This window comes from Polypterus senegalus, chromosome 6 (assembly GCF_016835505.1).
Source record: "Polypterus senegalus isolate Bchr_013 chromosome 6, ASM1683550v1, whole genome shotgun sequence".
Lineage (NCBI taxonomy): Eukaryota > Metazoa > Chordata > Cladistia > Polypteriformes > Polypteridae > Polypterus > Polypterus senegalus.
The window spans coordinates 8301345-8322569 of NC_053159.1; the positions used below are offsets into that span (position 1 = coordinate 8301345).

The 21225-nt window shown below is 41.7% G+C and overlaps 1 protein-coding gene across 6 annotated transcripts in view; it reads left to right on the top strand.

Annotated features, from left to right (window-relative positions):
• Positions 1-21225, top strand: part of LOC120530767 (receptor tyrosine-protein kinase erbB-4-like) — a 799040-nt gene that overhangs the window by 621297 nt on the left and 156518 nt on the right. For all 6 annotated transcript variants that reach the window (XM_039755347.1, XM_039755351.1, XM_039755348.1 and 3 more), the window contains exons 12-14: positions 71-270; positions 4950-5082; positions 13654-13747. In XM_039755347.1, the coding sequence (XP_039611281.1) occupies positions 71-270; positions 4950-5082; positions 13654-13747 (427 nt within the window). The remainder of the gene's footprint in view (positions 1-70; positions 271-4949; positions 5083-13653; positions 13748-21225) is intronic.

The following is a 21225-nucleotide window of genomic DNA, read 5'->3' on the forward strand; positions in this document are numbered from 1 at the left end:
TCTAATGAGCATTTCCTTCTCTCCTTTTATATTCTTTCTCTCTTTTTTTTTTTTCTCTATTTTTTGGCAGCGGGATCTCATTGCTGATTTTGAAACAACAGTGGATTTCATCTCTTCATCTACAGTCCCTTCAGGAGATCAGTGCAGGAAATGTCTACCTGACAGACAACCACCTCCTCTGCTACTACCACACCATCAACTGGACCAGCCTGTTTAGGACCAACTCCCAGAAGTCCATCATCCGCAACAACCGCGACCCCAGCAACTGCAGTGAGTCAGGGCCTTACAGACAGTGATGGGTCTGTGGCCTGTATAGCGCCTTTCACAACACAAATCTATTTATCGATGCATCTGCCCATGTTCTACATAGTTCCTTTGGCATATATCTGTCTCTGTCCTGTATAGTGCCTTTCCTATTTCTGTAAATATTATATTGTGCCTATCCTATGGCAAATACCTACTTACCTACATTGCTTTCACATCAGTTTACAGTATGTTCCATGTAGTGCCTTTTGCATTTGCTTAACTACTATAAGTAGCCATCATTTAGTACCTTTAGTTCTATCTATCTGTCTGTTTATCATATAGTGCCTTTCATTATGTGACAGTAGATGGTGCTATACCAGCGCTTAACCCGGCACAGACAGACACAAGAGGCACACTTACACAAGTTAACGTCTTTATTTTCTTATTCAGCACAATACACAATGCTCAAACTCACAAGGCACAGTCCTTTTTACTTCTCGTAAGTCCTCTGCCGCCTCTACTCCTCTCCTCCCAAGCTCTGTCCTCTTCCACCTGACTCTGGCTCTCTGAATGGAGTGAGGCGGCCCCTTTTATAAAACACACGGATGTGTTCCAGGTGCTCCCTGATGACCTTCCTGGTGTGGCGGAAGTGCTGCATGGGCTCCCGGAAGCACTCCAGGTGTACCTGCTTCCTGTTCTGGCAGCACATCCTGGTGTGGCAGAAGTGCTGCAGTCCATGGCTTCTGAACTATCTAGGCACCCCCTGGAGGTGGCCAATGGCCCCCACACAATCCAGAATGGGTGCTTTCTTGTGTTCCAGGGAGGTACTGCTCCTCTCCCGGTCCTTCCATCATCCAGGCATCCTGACTGGGCATGAGCCCCCGCCATCCGCCACAGTATCTGTCAACATATCAATCTGTCTATCTTATCTATCTATTATATATTGCCTTTCACTCTATCTATCTATCTATCTATCTATCTATCTATCTATCTATCTATCTATCTATTATATAGTGCCTTTCACTATCTATCTATCTATCTATCTATCTATCTATCTATCTATCTATCTATCTATCTATCTATCTATCTATCTATCTATCATTAAATAGTGAGAGAGGCTTTAACTATTATTGTAGTTGGGCAACAATTGCAAAGTGCCGCTCGTCAAAAATTCTTCCAGAGACGAAAACCCGAGTTTGAGGAGTAGCAACTAGAGGTTTAGACCAGAACATGAGGACCAAGCCTAGCTAAAGACACTTGCTCAACCGTGAGATCCACATCTCTGACCAAGGAGTTCCTGCGCTGCATTTTAATTTGTCAGCATGACGTGAGTTAAGAGCGGAGGCCCGTGGCAAACAGTCAAGTTCCACTAGCAGCCCCATTACGCAGGTCTGCAAATGAAACTCATAAATAATTGTTTCCATTGAGAATAGTTATTTTTATTTGCAATCATGATCACAATAAAACAAATATAATTAGAATGTTTCCATCGTGTCACATTTCAGTATATAACTGAAAAGAAATGTAATTTAAGTTTAACAAATTATTCATGTCTTCAATATTGTCCTAAATCAATGTAATATGAAGGTGTTTAGTCAATTTAATTTTTAAACATACTGCAAATGTAAAGAACACATGAACACACTTTCATTGACTTCCATATACTGTAACTTCTCTAGCTTTTGTCACTTCTTCGTAAGTTCATTTGGTGGCCTGCCATTTGTCCTCTTTTTCCGGTACGTCCCTATGAATCATCCAGCGATAGTCGGCCATCACATTGACATCTCCTCGTCCCTGATGCCTTCTTTCCATGTCCTTGAAATCCTGACGGACTTTTCTTCCCCGCTCTTCACTCACCTCTCCGGGATATTCAGGGAAAATTTCCAAATGCAGAATCAAAAAGTAAACATTTTAGACTCCTGTTGCCACCCAGTTCCTGAAACATAACTAATAAACGTTTCTCAATTTCTTAATAATTTGGATTTTTGTTTTTACATAAAAGCTTAGAAATTACTACTTTGAATTAATGAACCCAAGCTTCTTGTTCCAGGTCACTGATTGCACAAAAAAAGTGGCCAACATGGAAGTGTTCAGCTGATTTTTATAAACGCTGATATTTTAAGGACCAGATGTCCGCAAGTTTGCTGTTTATTGAATAAAATAACTGGTTTGGTTTAAACATAGATTTTAATATTAGGAAATATTAAATTCAAACAAATCATCATTAAAATAAGTGACATTTAATTAATTATAGTGTGAAAACAATTAAAACATAATTAGCAGATACTATAATAATAATTAGCAGAACTATAATTAGAGAATGTGCTTTGTGGAAAAATGCTACATGATGGAGAAAAATGATTTTCATTTTTGAATTTAGTGCCTAAAAATATATAAAAGTCAAATGAAATGATCAAGACATTTTTTTTTTTACTGTATACCTGTGACTCTTAGCAGCTTCTACAATGGAGATACGAAACACAATCACACGAAAAACATGAACATCTTCATCAGACAAAGAAATCAAATTTAAACTCATACATGTGTGTGACTGAGAGGAAGGTCAGCGGAATGGTGAGGATGAGGGAAGTGGAGTTAGCGAAGGTGGATGAGTTTAAATACTTGGGATCAACAGTACAGAGTAACGGGGATTGTGGAAGAGATGTGAAGAAGAGAGTGCCGGCATGGTGGAGTGGCTGGAGAAGAGTGTCAGGAGTGATTTGTGACAGACGGGTATCAGCCAGAGTGAAAGGGAAGGTCTACAGGAAGGTAGTGAGACCAGCTATGGTATATGAGGCTGGAGACGTTGGCATAGGAGACAGAGCTGGAGGAGGCAGAGCTGGAGGTGGCAGAGCTAAAGATGCTAAGATTTGCGTTGGGTGTGACGAGGATGGACAGGATTAGAAATGAGGACATTAGAGGGTCAGCTCAAGTTAGACGGTTTGGAGACAAACTCAGAGAGGCGAGATTGTGTTGGTTTGGACATGTGCAGAGGAGAGATGCTGGGTATATTGGGACAAGGGTGCTAAGGATAGAGCTGCCAGGCAAGAGGAAAAGAGGAAGGCCTAAGAGAAGGTTTATGGATGTGGTGACAGAGGACATGCAGGTAATGAGTGTGACAGAACAAGATGACGAGGACAGAAAGAGATGGAACAAGATGATCCACTGTGGCCACCCCTAAAACGAGTAGCTGAAAGAAGAAGGTGTACAAATGAAGCTTCACAATTCAGCTTTCAAAATATAAAAATCTTGTGGACCCAAAAGAAAGTATCTAACACTCAAAACACTTTGTAACCAATTCTGGATGAATTACAAAACAAGAGCAAAAATCAAAAAGCTCTGCCTATAAGAAGCAAACCTACAAAGAATAAACCAGTAATAAAAACCCAATAATCAAAAGGCAGAATCAGAAATCCAAAATGTGGCCCACAACCCAAGCGAGCACTGCTGAGGCCCCCAAACTGAGGAAAACACGGGAGGTTCAGAGCAGACTGGACTTGCTGAGCAGATGCTGGTCTTCTGATGGATGCAGCAAGTTGTAGGAGATGTTCTACCAGTCCATAGTAGCCAGCGTGGTGTTCAACAACATGGAATTCTGGGGGTAGCAACCTGAGCTCAAATGAAGCAAAATGCCCAAAGAAACTTCTCAGGAAAGCCGGTGCCATCACAGCACCAACCCTGGGCACACTGTATGATGTTGTGGAGAAGAGGATGATGGCAAAATTGGATGCCACCATGAAAAGTCCCCTGTAGGAGACGCTCTCTTGGTGCACGTATAGCCGCAGGTTCATTCCAACATGGCGTGTGCTAAGAAGCTCCTCTGGGGGTCTTTTCTTCCAACTACTATCACATAATTCAATGCTTCCTGCTGATGTCCCAGACGTCTCAATGTTGAAACTCTTTAAAGTTAATTTTGTAACTTCTGCATAATATAAATGTATTATTTGTTGATTGTTTGATTGTATTGTTTGTCCTGCAAGTCTGTATATCTTTCATTGTTTTTTATTTCTGCTGCTGTAAGCATCTAAATTTGCCCTTGGGATTAATAAACTTTATCTTATCTAACCTTAAATAAGGCACTTTAGGGTACACTTGAAGACCCTCATTGCACAGAGGTGAGGAAAAGGGCAACGGAAAAATTAAAAGTAATACAAAAACAGGAATGAAGAAGAACAGGGGAGTGAGGGAAAAATACAAAATTTACAAGAAATGAAAAACTCTGACGTCGGGATAGGAACCCGTTCTGTTTCGGAAGCCCTCACCCTAATTAACAATGGGAATGTTTGGACTCTGTTCTTCCAGATTGTTCCACTCAGTGAGCAATCCCAGATGTTACCTTAGAAATGGATCCCCTGTTAATAAATGTGGATGAACTGTTCCAACTCTAACACTGAATTGGTCCTTAATGGACTCTGTGTTGATGCTGTTCATCTACGTATGTCAGCTCTTCACATTTCAGGTTTCTTAATGGAGACCTCGGCCCCCCAGCTCTTTTTATGACTTTGCTAAAAGGACACGTTTAATTGCACACATTTTCACAATGTTTTGACTTTTGCACTTAAGCCAGCCTTTTATCTTTTGGTCTATAAATGCCGAAATGATCCTAAGGGTCCAGTCACTGCCCAGATGGCAGACGTGCCCCCTTTTTATTACTTCAGTTTATTGAACTTTTGATTAATGAAATGTTTTCAATCTTCTTTCAGCTGCCGAGAAGATGATGTGCGACCCCTTGTGTTCCGACCATGGCTGCTGGGGTCCTGGTCCAGACCAGTGTCTTTTTTGCCGATACTTCAGCAGAGGGAAGACCTGCATTGAGTCGTGTAATCTTTACGAAGGGTACGTTCAGAGCCCTTGATTACTGTGTCTGCTTGTTTCCAGAATACCTGCACTTGATGGTGTGTGAACGTGTTCTTATATTTCATCGGGTAACAAAATGTAACTTGATTTTTTTTGTGTCACATCAATCAATACAGATGAATCTTACAGTAATTTTTGTGCTCAAATTGAATTATCTAATCAGACATCATGCGAGGATTTGAAATGACACACACGATTTAAATTCACAATCCACCTTAATAAAAGGAAAAGTGAGGAGCTGAGTAGACCTGAGTATCCCAAACCTTTGACTCCTGCTTTTTTGAGTCGCACTTTCCAGCTTGCAGCTCCACTTCTGGTCACCATCTGAATAAATTAGGGTTGAATTTGTCCTCCCTTCTCATATCTCAAGACCCCCAGGCTGTTTATTAGAAAGAGTCCTTTTATTATGGACATAACCATAATAGTGCAAACAAGAAGAAGAGCAGTTCTTCACACTAGGACTCTGGGCATTGTGCCTCGATATCAGGTGGCTCTTTCATTCTTCATGGCCCTCGATGGATGTTGATGGAGCAGATGCTGACGTGCCCCCATATTTAAGCCAGCCTTACTGCAGCCTTTGGACCAATGGGGAGCTTTCGATTAAGGGCCAACTCCCTTTTCCTGCGCTTTGACTATATACTTCTGAACCAGTCCTGGCTAGGCAAAGCTTATGTTCTTGAACCTTCTACCAGTCCATGTGGGCTAAGGCAAAATGTGTCTGTTGTCTTCTTCATGTCTGCAGCCTGTGCTACCTTTTCTGGGTGGAGTCTGTGGTTTTGAGAGTAAAGCAAGTAACACTATTTATGAGATCATACATTCTTCTAATGAATTATTTTCACTGCAGACATATATTCCTAATCTTTATTAATCAAATATAAAATATTAGCTGTGAAGCCCGTGCTGTAAAAAGCCTGGGCTCCTAGAAACTATGAATTCTGGCACTTCAATCAATCACATTAGTTGTTCATCAGCGGCTAAGCGAGTTTCTCTCTCCTCAGAGGTTTCGTTTCGCCGATGTGCTCGCCTCGCTTAGCCGCTGATAGATAATAGAGTTTCTCTCTCCTCTGCAGTTTTGTTTTGCCGATGTGCTTCACTCACTCGTGTATTAGCGGCTAAGCGAGGTTCTCTCTCCTCTGAAGTTTTGTTTTACCGATGTGTTCACCTCACTTGTGTATCAGCGGCTAAACAAGTTTCTCTTTCCTCGGCGGTTTCTCTTTGGTTTCAGAGTCGCTTTCTTTGAGCTTCATGCTATAGCCTTGCACTTTCTGGCTGGACAGACAGACAGACACACACACACACACACTTCCACGCATGGACGTTTATGTATAAGGTACTAGATAATGTAAAACAACACACCAAAAAGTTGCTCAAAAGTTCACCTCAAACTCCAAACATCTATCCTCATTATAGGTGGTGATGGACTGTGGTGTCTTGTCTAGTGTGTGATCCTGTGCTATGTTTTTTGGGTGGGGTAAACCCTGGATTCTTCCAAATTCATTTTTGTGAACAAATAGATAAACTTGAATAGACTATGGTGGAACGGACTAACGATTATGCTGCTTGGATAAACTCCTGCCCTCCACAATCGTAAATTTGCTTTAGGCGAGCTCATCGAATGAACAGATGGGTTGAATGGATCTTGATGGATGGCGCAGTTGCCACACAAGTGGGGCCTGCCTTGCGTCTGGTATCCCACCTACTTATGTGTTGGAATAACTGAGTTATGGTAATGAATGAATGGAAACTAATCAGGGGTCACCTCCAGATGTTCTCCTGGTAAGTCCACTCTTGATTTGGTCTTAAGTATGCCAACCTTAAGTGATAATGTGGCACTGCTGTTTTAGTTGATAAGGTACACAATGACGTGGCAGGAAATGGTTCTGTGCAGGGAGTCATGGAGTATTAGCTAGAAGAACAAAATCTCTTTTATCACAAAATAGATATGGTAGAAATAAGACAAGACAAGAAACGATTCTGTGGGTAATTACTGTAACTATATATAAATAAGAACCTTTTGGTTCAGAAACTAATTTCCCAAGATAAAAGCAAACAACAATGTACTTTAACATCTATGGTATAAATGAGATAAACAATAATTAATTTTAATTAATTTTCTTTCCAGAATGGCAATGCGTTTTAATTAAAAGGCAACATTGCCATATGATGCACTTTGTAAAATAACATCTGCCTTAATCCGTCATCATAGGAATGTTGAGGTTTTACAGTGGAGGGGTTATAGGGACCTGTAATCCCACCACTTTGCTACCAAACAGCAGCAGCACAACACCAGCCAGGAGGTGGCAATGCCTTTGATGTGATTGAAATGGGTGGGCTTCGCCAGCGCTGGCGCGTCTTCACATACTGGCCTCTGAGGTTACGTACTGTAGTGGTGATGGTGTCTGTAAAACCGTTTTCAAATAATGTCGCTCAATTGCAGTTGGAGACGTTGTGCATGACAAAGCTGATTCATTTTTTAAATTAAATGACGCATCAAATTCCAGCAATGCTTCTTTTGTGCCTAACTATAAAATTGGTCTGGTTTACAAAAAAAACAACAAAAAAACCTAAAATGCATGAGCTCTCAAGTAAAGAAATATTGAATTATTCTTTTTTTTCTTTTTATTTGTTGTGTGTGTATACAGTATATATATATATATATATATATATATATATATATATATATATATATATATATATATAGACTGCATAAACCCAGGAAAAGTCTTGGGGCACCAGCCAGGCAACCCCATTTAATTAAAAACGTGTCCACATCACAAAATAAAGTTGTCCTTATCAGTCTGCTAAAGTTTCTTAGCACGAAGGATTCCATCCATCACCGGCAGCTCTGTCATCAGTGAGGCTGCGATCAAAATGAGACACCAACTTCTTGGGACTGCCCATTTTTATGGCATTTGAGCAGAGTAGGTGGAGCTTGCTCTAGATGTTGTGGGTGAGGCGCCTTCCTCCACTCGTTGCTTGCTTTTGTTTTTATGCAAACCTTAAATTATACCAGGTCACCAGGGTGGTACCCAAACCCTTTTGTCACTGTTGCGTCTCCTTTTACTATATATAATATTGTAAGAAAGAACACAGACATCTGTGAAGAGTTGGGGCACCCGTAGGCAAACATCATATAATTCAAACAAAATGCGGGTTATAAATGTGTTACAGGAGAAAAAAACATTGTTGTAGATGCGAGTCTCTAAAAAGTCTACACAAGATGGTGTAGCTTACGTTGATAAGGACTTCTGTCCGGAAGTGGCAGGTCCAGGCAGGCGGACACCCAAATGTGACATCAGGTGTGGTAAAGCCGTCAGTCTTCTCCTATGCATAGGGAGGAAGAGGTAAGGCGTTAATCAACTGCGCCCTCTTGTGTTCCAGTGGGAAGTTACCATTATCTGAGCCTTTATGTTGCCCCCTATGTGCACGCATGTGACGATAATATATGTAAATACAAGAAGCAGACGCAGAAAAGGTTTGAGGCACAAATGTGACCCTTTCTAATGAAAAGAAATGGAAAAAAAGAACAAAGATAGCAATGAAGTCTTTCCAGATGGAAGTCCAATGCAGAACTAACTCAAACATGGCCGAACTTCTGGTCAGATGGGTACCAGGCAGGAAAGGGCGGACCCAGGCTGTCAAACATACAGAAGTGACATCTGGGGTGGTATAGCCGTCAATCTTCTGGTCGGCAGAGAGTGGAAGAGAGAAAACGTTAGCACTCAGCGCCAGCCCTTGGCTCAGCGGGTAATTACCATCACAGGAGCCCTCGTATGTTCATGCATACAGTATAAACACACACACACACAGTATATACAGTATGCGAGTGTCACTTTCAGCCACACACATCGCTGCGTTGTCATTTGTACCCTAAATAAATCTAACTGTACACATCCCTCCGCATTCCTTCTGCATACTTCTTCAGTAAGAGGCAACTTGTAATTCACATGTCTTTGTATTTCCTTTCACCTAGAATTGTATCCCTTTCTTCTAGAAGCTTTTTAACGTTGACAGGGGAACAAAAGAAAAGCGTAAAAAGAAAAACATATAGGCTAATACATATTAATGGCTACTGAGTTTCACATTATCAGGTTATTGACAATTCAGCCTTTTCAAAGCAGTGAAGCCTAGCAAAAGCACTGGAGTGCAGATCAGGTGGCTCAGTGTTTAGTCCCACCAATTTGGTCCTGACTTGAAGTGCCAAGTCTTCACTCTAGGAAATCGAACGGAATTGGCCTTCATTTTCAGATCAAAATATTAAAACTAAAATGCATTTCATTGATTGTCTTTACCGGTGTCTATCAGTCTCGTCAGGTAAAGTTGATGTCGGATGGCAGAAAGTAGACAGCTGTAGGTGTGTAGAACAGGAGGACTCACGTCAACAGCAGCAGTCGTTGGATGGCTCGCGGTGTGGCGATCCAATCTGTTTGTTCATCTGTTTTCTAACTTGATATGCATGTTCAGTGTCACATGGGTCGAGAGTCTGTCTCGGTGACATCAGGGGCAAAGCTGTCCCCACATGTGAGTCACATGGCAGTTGTGCCTGAGGGGTATAAGGGTCAAAAGTTTTATGTTGCATATTTTCTCTTTAAATATATTCTACTATAATATTCATTTTTCTTTAAATTTAGCATTTGGACTGAATTCAAATTTTGAAATAATAGGATGGTTCTTAACTTCATATGCTTACTTGTGTGTTGTAAAAGAAGAGATGGACAAATATAAAGAGTTGGGGAAACCACCCTGGTGACCCCATATAATTGAAGGTTTTGATAAAGCTAAAAATAAAAAATCTTGCAACAGTCGTGGAGACGTCTTCTCGGGCGCAGATTCTAGACTGAACTGAGCAAAGCAGGCAGATCTCCCGTTTATCAGGCCTTCTGACAGGATTAGGCGGGTCCTGGTGGGTGGACACCAGAAGTGACCTCAGTGATGTTACAGCCGTCAACCTTCCGGTCTGCAGAGGAGGGAGGACGAGAATTGGCATTATCACCCAGTGCCAACCCCTGGAGCAGCCGGAAATGAGCATAGATTTAGGTGTCGTAGGAGGAGGGCATCCTGGCCGGGAAGGCGGGTGGTTTGTTACACGGATGGGAGGCCAGAGCGGAACGACACACGGATTGGTCGGAGGGATGAAAAAATCATTTTGTGCCCGGCCAGTATGATAGAATGGATGGACTAGCTGGGTCCAAGAGTCGGGAGCAGGTCCATTCCTCCATACACCAGGTGGCAGTGGTCCTCATGTAGCAGCCCAGTCAGGACACCCGCAGGGGTGTTAGGGAGTTGGAGTCCAGAAGTGCAACCCTGTTGTGCCGATAGAGGGCGCTGTCCGGGGACAACCATCCTACCTCCTGTATGGCGCGGAAGTGCTTTCAGGAAGATGTAGCATGGCACCGGAAGACTTCCTAGGTCTGGGGGGTCAGAGTCAGGAGGCAACACTCAATAGGAAGAAGAAAAGAGGAAGAATTTGGTCTGTTTTTGTGTATTGTGCAAATGGTCTTGGAAAGGTGACTGAGGAAACGTGCCAAGGATAAATAAATATCTTTTATCTTAAAAGCGTGTTGGGTATTACTGTGTCTTGGGTTTGTGGCTCAGTGGCGCACCCTTGTGGTTACAGTGAACTAAATCCGTTTCTGAAATGAGAATTTCTCTACCTCAAACCATTTCCATGAGACATTGGGTTTAGTGAAAAAAATGTTCATTTTTTAAAAATAAGTTCTGTTTGTTTTATGGTGTATTTTTCATTCTCAGAATATTATTTGAGGTGTAGTTTGAAGTGAAAAATGGCAGTCATTGTCGTCCTTAACATTATTAGTGGAGGAGGAGTTGACTCAGAATCAAGTATTTGCTGCACATTTTTTCCTCTCCTCTTAATCCTTCCAATTTGCCAGATATTTATGTTTAATGGATTAAAAAGACGTCTTTTTAATATCCAAAAGAGGGAAAGTTGTTGTTTGAATGTTTTTTTATTGAACTATGGAAGTTTGGGTCAATCCACCTATTGCTTCAACAAGGTAACAGTTAAGCAAACTGTGAAAGAAAACGCAGCCTTCCACTACTGAGACAACTAAAGTTACTGACTTTATATATTTTAATGAGGGGCAGATCTACATATTGTAAGTGCCCAAAAGGATAAATGGGCATCTCGGAAGGGATGCAAGGATGGAAGGACAGATGAGCTGGCAGGCTGGACGAGGAAACAACTTTGTGCCCGACCGGAGTAATAGCATTGTTGGACTAGGAGAGGCAGAGAGGTGGCAGCAATTACATCCCGCAGGTGGCGGTTTTCCTCTGGTGACAATCCAGTTGGGCACACCTGCTTGGGTGTTGGAGTCTGGAAGTTCAACCCTCTTGGGGTCCCTGGGTGCCGATAAGAGGGCACTGTTTTGGGAGTCCTCCTTGCTTTCCAGGAAGTGAGTCTGTGTTAGCAAACTTCTGCTGGTCACTCCACCGTGAAACACCTTCAGAGGATTATAAAAGGAAAAACAATGACCGTGTGACTACTATCTCTAAGTAATAATTACATTACAAACAATTATACTGTATGTGTATAATTGGACATGGACAGCCTTCATTAGATCATCCCATAAATTTTCAATGATATTCAAGTCAGGGGACTGTGACGGCCATTCCAGAACATTGTGCTTCTCTCTCTGCATGAATGCCTTTGTAGATTTCCAACTGTGTTTTGGCTCATTGTCTTGTTGGGATATCCAACGCCTGCATAACTTCAACTTTGTGACTGATGCTTGAACATTATCCTGAAGAATTTGTTGATATTGGGTTGAATTCATCCGACCCTCGACTTTAACAAGGGCCCCAGTCCCTGAACTGGCCACACAGCCCCACAGCATGATGGGACCTCCACCACATTTGACAGGAGGTAGCAGGTGTTTCTCTTTGAATGTGGTGTTCTTCTTCCACCATGCAAAGCGCTTTTTGTTCTGACCAAATAACTCCATTTTTGTCTCATCAGTCCAAAGCACTTTGTTCCAAAATGAATCTGGCTTGTCTAAATGAGCATTGGCATACAACAAGCGACTCTGTTTGTGGCGTGAGTGCAGAAAGGGCTTCTTTCTCCTCACCCTGCCATACAGATGTTCTTTGTGTGAATTGTGCTGAATTGTAGAACGATGTACAGATACACCATCTGCAGCGAGATGTTCTTGCAGGTCTTTGGAGGTGATCTGTGTGTTGTCTGTAGCCATTCTCACAATCCTGCTCATATGCCGCTCCTGTATTTTTCTTGGCCTGCCAGACCTGCTGGGTTTAACAGCAACTGTGCCTGTGGCCTTCCGTTTTCCATTTGAATCTGACAGTTTAAACCTCTGAGATGGCTTTTTGTAGCCTTCCCCTAAACCAGGAGACTGGACGATCTTTGTTTTGAGATCTTTTGAGAGTTGCTTTGAGGATCCCATGCTGTCTTTCACTCTTCATTTGAGAGTCAAAGGGAAGGAAGCACAACTTGCAATTGACCACCTTAAATACCTTTGACCACTCATGATTGGACACTCCTGTCTATGAAGTTCAAGGCTTAACGAGCTCATCATACCAAGTAATCAGCATTGAGCAGTGACAGGCATTCAAATCAGCACAATGACAAGGGGACCCACATTTGTGCACAGCCAGTGTTTCACATTTGATTTAATTTCATTCGACTAAATACTGAGTCACTAAAAATCTTTGTTTGGAAAACACCGCAGTATTCCTAGGAAATGAAAGACATACCACTGTTATCTTTTTTGTTGAAAGGAGAGTCAATTATTATGCAGGCTGAGAGGGGGGTCCCAAACTTTTTCATATGACTGCATCTAAATATAATGAAATTCAAGGCCAAATGAAATAATAACACTTACAGAGGTCACATATGTCACACATTAAAACACTAACTAGTTGCTTTTAAACAGTTACCAGTGTGTCACTGTCTTAGCATCAACGCACATGCAGATTTCACGTGTAATGCAACAAAACTGATCCTAAATCTACAATGCAACACCAATGCCATCTGAAAACATGGCATCTATTGATAACGTGAGGTGAAAACCACGCTTTATACAGTATTTACGCACACTCCAAGGATATAAACTCTAAACCCTGCAGCGTCCAGCTCATTATACTGCATAACGGCATCCTGGCTTGTCATCTCATAAGCGGGGGGAACAAAGAACGACTTCCGGAAGAGACAGAGTGATGCTGCGCATTCTTTTTATTTTTTATAGTTAATCGTAACGCTGCCCTTCTTAATGCCGCGTCTGGCTGCTGTCTGCATATCCCCCCCTGTGTCCAGCCTTTTGTATTAACAGGCAGGTGTGCCCCCATGAAATGCCCAATGAGTGCAAGTCTGTGTGTTGGTCAAGTGATGGCCTGGCAGACTCCCCATCCACCCACCTTGAGCCCACAGCAGCTGGGATAGGGACGGGCACAGCGTGACCCTGAACTGAATAAGCAGGCTAAAGAAAAATGGCCTTTGTTTATGAAAGTGTCATAAAGCGATAAAAGCAGGAGCGTGCAGTTATTGATTTCCCTCTTTTCAATTTTCCTTTTACACAGGGATTTCCGGGAATTTGCCAACGGATCAGTCTGCATCGAGTGTGACTCGCAGTGTGAGAAGACTGAAGGGAACATGCTGACCTGCCATGGCCCGGTAAGCGATGCACCCGTGGCGAGCGGCCTCGACTTTTCTCGGTTTGTGACAGCCTGGTGCTGCAGCGCGCTGATGGACACATTCACACAGGAAAATCTGCGGCACGGCCTGACAATAACTTGATTTTCATCCTGGGTGTTTGCATAATAACGTCTGGGTAAAAAGAATTCTGTATCCATTACAGCAGTCATTTGACAGCAGTCTTTGCCATCCTTTTGTTTATAGTGATAGTAAATCGATTTTGTATCATTAAGTAGTATATAAATCTACTTGGATCCTTCCCCAGTGCAATAAAGCATCCTTATCAATGAATATTTACATTAAAAATTATCAGTCTGCCCGATTCAAAAGTAATTGAACATCTGAGAACAGTGAATTAGAATGCAGGCTCATATTGATTTGCACAATTGGAATGTCGCCTGTCTGCCACGTGTCCCGCTTCTGAACAAATGGAGGCTTTTTTCTCTATCTTAGTTTTTTGCGGGCCACACAGATGTGCCGAGTGGGTGGCACTGTTTGGGTATTTCCTCTTGTTTCATTAGATTTGGTTTTTCCAAAAAGCTGACAGGGTTTGACACCCAAGCTCATTCTACTGCCCTCTTGAATATAAAGCTGAGTGATGATTTGTAGATCTGGCCACGTCACGCCTGTGCATCCAAGGTGTCACCTTCCAGGCCGCGTCTGAGGTAAACACCACCACCCCGGGACACCAGGGGGCGCAATCGCTAACTCTCGTAACTCTCTTATCACCCACAGCAGGTGGCAATTGAAACTATAAAAGCGAGGTGCTTTAGAAATGTGGCACCTCATTCAGGGGAGGCGTTCCGGAGCTCCAGCCCTTTGACTGGACTTGCCCTCCAAACCTTATTGTTTCAAAGCCAACGGCTAAACTTTGTCTTGTGAGCCCTTCGTGCTATCGGGCGCCTGTTATTTTCTGTTTTTCTTTTTTTTTCCTTTGCACCCTTACATTTCTTTGGAGTCAAATCCTTCCCACACACCCCCAGACATGCCACATGACCAACTTATAAAATTCGTATGAGCTTAATACATTTTTCCTGAGAAATTCAAACGTGGATTTTTAAAGATAAAGAAAATGTATGGCTATTTATTTTGAGCCCAAGTCTGCTTGGGCAACATCCCACCCGGATATACGTCAGTGGTCACGTAAGAGTTTAACAGAATTGGGAGAATGTAGCGAACATAACCGCTTCCCACACGCAACACGTGTATCTCATGCCTCTTTTATGTACAGGGCGAGTCCAAATTAGGTTAACATTTGAATGGTGGAAACAATTTATTCACAAAACATCATATGTGCAAGATGATTTACAGGAATGTCTCAACCTGTTTGCCATCACGTTCAAAACATGGACCATATGTGACACATAAATTGTGTTTTGTCTTGGTACAGTAATATATTCCTCTACTTTAATATGTAGCCTTTGTCAGAAGGCCTCAAATCTCACAGACTTACCACTGTTTATAAGGTATTGTTCTTTATAACTTCTCCCACCTTCCCTTCTACATCTGTAACCTCAGGCAATTACTTTAAATAATGTATCATTGATAATATTCATAAATAATAACAATAAGCAAAGTACATTTGACTATTGGCAACCATACAACCTGATGAATGGTGATGTGTAGTTTCAGGTGGCACACCGACTTGTTAGTTACTTAAAATGTCTCGAGTCAAGTCCTCATTTGTGGTCAGCTTTCTTCAGAACAGGCCGCATGCCTGTCTCAATATGGCTGCCGAGCTGAGCTCTTCATTGTGTTGTCCTTTTCAGTTCATGGTGTGTCAGATGCTCCTTCATCAATTGGTGAGAGAGAGAGGGGGAGGTATAACAAGCAAATTTATAGGTTTTCTGTCCAAGCCCTAGAGCCAATAGGGTGTCATATTACTTAAAGACTTCTGATACAAGCCAATTCCAAACAGCCATACTTCAGACCAATTGGGCACAGAATACCTTCACACCTGCCCCTGAAAAACATTTGCTGAGCTGATGTTTGCCAGCTGGGCAGTCTGGCTTTCCTGTGGGGGTTGATTGAGAGAGTTGTGCAGAGAAACATTTGACAAACTTTCTTGAGGCACTTCACCCAACTCTGTCGTAAAAATTACAAAGAGGGGAAGGGGTTCTTAACCATCTAACCATTGCTGTTCTTATCAGTGATAGACATTGGTTTTACAAGTTAGCAATAAAGACATACAAATATTTATCAACTTATATGCAAAATTTCACACCACAACAATTGTCCACGAAAATTGCATACAAGTACAGTCAAACTCAGTTTTAACGAAGTTGGTTATAACAATTTCTCAGTTATAACGAAAAAAAAATTATTTTTGAAAGACTAGGGGGCTTCGCTCGCCAACCCTCTAGTTTAACTCTTTGAGGGCTGAATATTTTTTCCAAACAAACGATGGTTTCACACAGATATCAACATAAAACGTCTGTTGCCGCATGCTGTGGCTGCCAGTTTGTCAAGAATGAGTGGCAGGCTTGCTGCCAGGCTGTCTTTGTATGGCTGGGACAGCGGCAGTCACGGTCACAGTGCATTACAATCTTATTTTTAAGTGGCGGTCCTCCATGGTGAACATTGTCAGTACCATGACTAGCTGGGGACCGATCCGCTGAAGCTGGAACCTCACATTCGTTTTCAATCACTTATATCAAAATCTGAGTCTGACAAGTCATAGTGCAGTTCAGAGATTATAGGCAAGATGTCATCCATGGAGTATTTTGCTTTTCGTATTCGCTTTGATCTCTCGCCAGATGTCAGTGCCATTTTTGCCGTTACATGTGCCTTGCTACTCACGTGAGCGCATGGAGTCTCAGTCAAACCAATGATTCTAACTTTCCTTCTAGCAATGAGAGTCCAACATAACGGATGGTTTTGTCACAGTTTACAGCTGTTTACCATCATCAACTCCTCCTTTTGACAGTCAGTTACTCCTCAGACATCCTCAAACACTATTTGATCTCTTTTCACTTTTCCGTTATTTCACCAAGTAATAATTTCAGTTTCTTTGCACTAATGCAATCTTTATTATCATTTTTTTGAGGCTTTCAAATTTTCCTACTTCCATTATCTCTAACCAGCTCTGCATGTGTATTGCGCCAACGTTTTTGAATTCTTTACGACATTCTACTTTGTCTTTTTCTGTCCCTGGGCGTGGTTATATCTCTTGCCACAAAGAGATCACAGGAAGTGTGTCTGCCAAAAGCATTCCAACAACTGAGAGGTTAGATAACCCTGATCTTGTTTGAAAATGGTTGTAAGTAGGGCGTGACTTGCAAAAATCACCGTCTCCTTAGACTTGCTTCCAAAGGCAGCGGGACGTGAAAGTGTCTCTATTAGAAAGTGTTGTCTTGTCACAGGAAAAAAAGTCTTATCTTGTCCCAAGATTTTTTTTATAATAGAGAAATATACCAGCTATTCGCATGTAAATTTGCCCTGTTATAACGAGCGAAATCTCGGTTATTACAAACAACACTTGACCACATCCTGGACTTCTGTGAGCCACTAGCGGAAATGTATAAAATAGATTAAGGGTCTTTCTAGGCGCATCCCCCTTCCTCAAAACTATCAAAAGTGTGTTTGTGACAGGGATTTCTAAGGGTTTGTCTTTTCCTTTCTATTTTCTGCTCTAAAAAGGCCGCTAGAAAAACACACATTTAGTTTAAATTGCCCAGGCAATTGATAAACTTGGCCACCAGAAATTGAAAATGTCTTTCAATCAGAGAAAAAGTCGAGATAATTTGTGAAATTAACCTGATTAAATGCTGATGTGTAGTTTCAGGTGGCACACCGACTTGTTAGTTACTTAAAAATGTCTCGAGTTCATTTGTGGTCAGCTTTCAGCCGCATGCCTGTCTCAATATGGCTGCCGAGCTGTGCTCTCCATTGTGTTGTCCTTTCACTTCATCAGTTTGACAACAGATGCTTCCTTATCAGATGTTAATAAGAGAGAGAGTGTGAAGTTATGCAAGTAAATTTATAGATTCTCTGTCCAGCCACTACAGCCAATAGGGCGTCGTGGTACTTAAAGGCTTCTGATCCAAGCCAATTCCAAACAGCCATACTTCAGACCAATGGGGGAATAGAACATCTTAACACCTGCCACCCCCCCTAACCCATATGTTAAGGTAAAGCTGAGCGGTTAGGCAGCCTGGCTTTCTCTAGCAGAGAAACACTCGCCAAACTGGTTTAAGCCACTTCCTCCCCCAACTGTGTCGTAAAATTCAATGAGACCCATTTCCGGTTTGTGGGTTGGGTTGGGGGAGACTTGTAAACATGAATGCTACTCACATTGCCTAAGTTACAAATGAAGACATACAAAATATTTATCAAGTTACTGTATATGCAAAATCTCACATCACAACACCACCCCAGGAGGATTCAGGGTCTCAAAGACATAAAAAAAAGCAAAATTGGTTTGTGAAATAAAAGAACTGGCACTTAGGTATCCCATCTCGCTTTGCTCAGAATGATGTTTACACAACGTCCAGATTTTTCATCGAACGTATCATGGATGTTAAGCAGCTCATGCCTGTATGCTTTGTTTATGTGAGGTGTACTGTGGCTGGGAAGTAGACGGGAGGACTGTGAGAAACAATCGGGGTACCAACCGGGTCACCCCATTTAGTTAGAACGGAAAAGACAGCCATTATGGCCCAGAATACAAAACGATAAATAGCTGGCTTTTCACCGACACAAGAATTAAGGTTGGAGCTCCGTCCTCTTTAATCATCATGTCAGACATTTATTTATATATATACTGTAGTGCACTTCCACACTCAAAGCGCCATAACTCTTTTAGGGTGGATGCCTACTTTTGTCAACACAATGGGTTGAGAATGGATATCGGGGCAGAGGGCGAAAGAAAGCTGTAAATGTTGATAAAACTCTGCGTCTACGTGATAGATAGACCCCTCTTTGCTCGGAGGACTGTTGAACTCATTGACTTGACGTTGAAACCCTGCATGTATGTGAGTAGCATAGAGTCTAGAATGGCATCGACATCGGGCAAAAGAGCGAAGCAAAAGCACAAAGTGAAATACTCTGTGCATATTATTTATTTATTTTTTGCATATTATTGCTGAATCGGACTCTGACATATCGAACTCCAATTCTGATACAAGTGATCTGGAGATCGAAAACGAAAGTCAGGTGCTTGCATCAGCTGACCAGTCCCCAGCTGATCGTAGTGATGGTCACATCGGCAAGCCAACGAAAACATTCGCCCTGGGAGGACAACACAGACATCGATCTGTGGGAGACAAGCTGGCAACTGGACTTCACCAAACGACGCCGCCTGCTGGTGGACTCTGTGGAGTAGCAGCCCCTCGGCTACTTCATGCCATTTTTTTTTTACCAGAAAATGCCTTTCAGCTTCTGAGTGACGGGACAAATAGATATGTAAGAAGTATGTGAATATGCCTACTGTAGGAGCTCCTGGACCATAAAACAGAGTGACATTTGCCGTTAATAAGTATTTTATGTTGATTTTTGTGTGAAAACATTGCTTTGTGTGCTTTTTGAAAAAATACTCAACCCTGGGGCAAAAGGAAGTAAAAATAATTAGCCCTAAAAGAGTTAATAATGCTATGGATCTGTGCTTTTAAATTGTCATGAGACAGTGTTTGCTATAGAAAGCAGTTAAATAAAATGTGTCTGTTCCCAGCTTCTCACCGGATCATAGCTTTGAACAATATTACTGCATTTATCGATGGACTCATCGTGCCTCGTCTCCTATTGGCTCATTCAGGTCTGCACTTCAGCTGTGGCACACGCTGCCATCTAAACTAAGATGGGCACCTGGCCTGCTGGATGTCTGGAACCTGAGATGAGGAAACATCCAACTCAGTCAAAGTTTGTTCAAAATGTCACTTTAAGTGAAATGCAACAGCAGTAAAACACCAGCCACTTACAAGAAGCCAGAGAATAAATCCCTTCCTGTGGAAAATGTTAGCCCTGCATTCAAATGAAATCCAGTGTGAAGAAGTGTGTGCCATGTCTGCTAACACAAGAGCTTTATGGCTTCTTGATAATCTGGCTACTTCTGTGAGCAACATCACTGTGCTAATGGAAAAAAAAAATGTCAGACTGAAGTAGAAGTTACTTTTCGTCTCAAGTGAGCAGATGGCATCCTTTGTTTCACGATGAATTCATGAATAACTTGCTGTCTGTGCCACTTTTTGAACTTTGCTTCCCAATTGTCAGCTCTTCTGAAGTACACGGCACATGAGCTCGGCATCATTAGCTCTTATTTGCTGAGTCTTTCATGTCTTCCTGAAAAAAAATAATGATATAAAAAACTGCATAAAGTTGGAGATCGGGCACTTGAAACTCTACATGGCATGAGATGGCAGATTAATGTAGTACAATAACGTCAAACACAGGGAACACATTTTACTTTGTCGTGTGTCAGAATTTCTTATCTTTTTCAACGTGGCATACACTTACAAAATGGGCTTTTCAGGTGCATTTAGTTGTAGTCGGCCTCAGCTGTAGCTGTGTTCTGTATTTAGTCAAAAAATGTTTAAGGAGTTTAAAGTGAGATAAAACTGTCAGGGGGTTTTAAATATAATCCATAACATATAAATACTGTATATTAACATCTAGTCAAAATAAGTCAAGGCCATCTGGTGGTTTTAACACTTTTATAGTTCAGCCATCCTCCAAACTCTGAGTGACTCACAAATCATTCTTATGGTATGTATCAGCAATCTACACATTACTGTATATAGTGCCTTTCACATCTGATCTGATCTTTATCATGCAATTCATTTAGCTATCTCCTATGAAGTGTCTTTCAACTATTTCTATATAGTGTCTGTCTACGTGCTGTGTCTCTTTTGCTTTCTTAGATAGTCAGATATGATAGGCATTATATAGGAGACAACAACACCAACATTTATTTGTAGAGCACGTTTTTATACAAATGATATAGCTCAAAGCGCTTTACAAGATGAAGAAAATAAATAAAATAAAATTAGGCAATACTAATTATATAACTATTTTATATATATATATATATATATATATATATATATATATATATATATATATATATATATATATATATATACCGTATTTACTCGTGTTCCACGCACACATTTTTTCCTGAAAATTAGCATTAGAAAATCAGGTGTGTGTCATACACGAGGAAATATAATTCTGTAATGTTTACTTCTTCGGTTTGGGCTCTCTCGCTTGCTCACGCTCTCTCTCTTGCTCACGCTCTCTCTCTCTCTTTCACTCACGCTCTCTCTCACTCGCTTGCTCGCGCTCTCTCTCTTGCTCACGCTCTCTCTCTCTCTCTCTTTCACTCACGCTCTCTCTCTCTCTCGCTCGCTTGCTCGCGCTGTCTCTATCTCTAAACACTTCCTATACAATCACAACGTGCGTCGTACACGGGGCAAAATGATTTTCGCGATTTTCTTTGTAATAATTAGGGTGCACGTCTTACA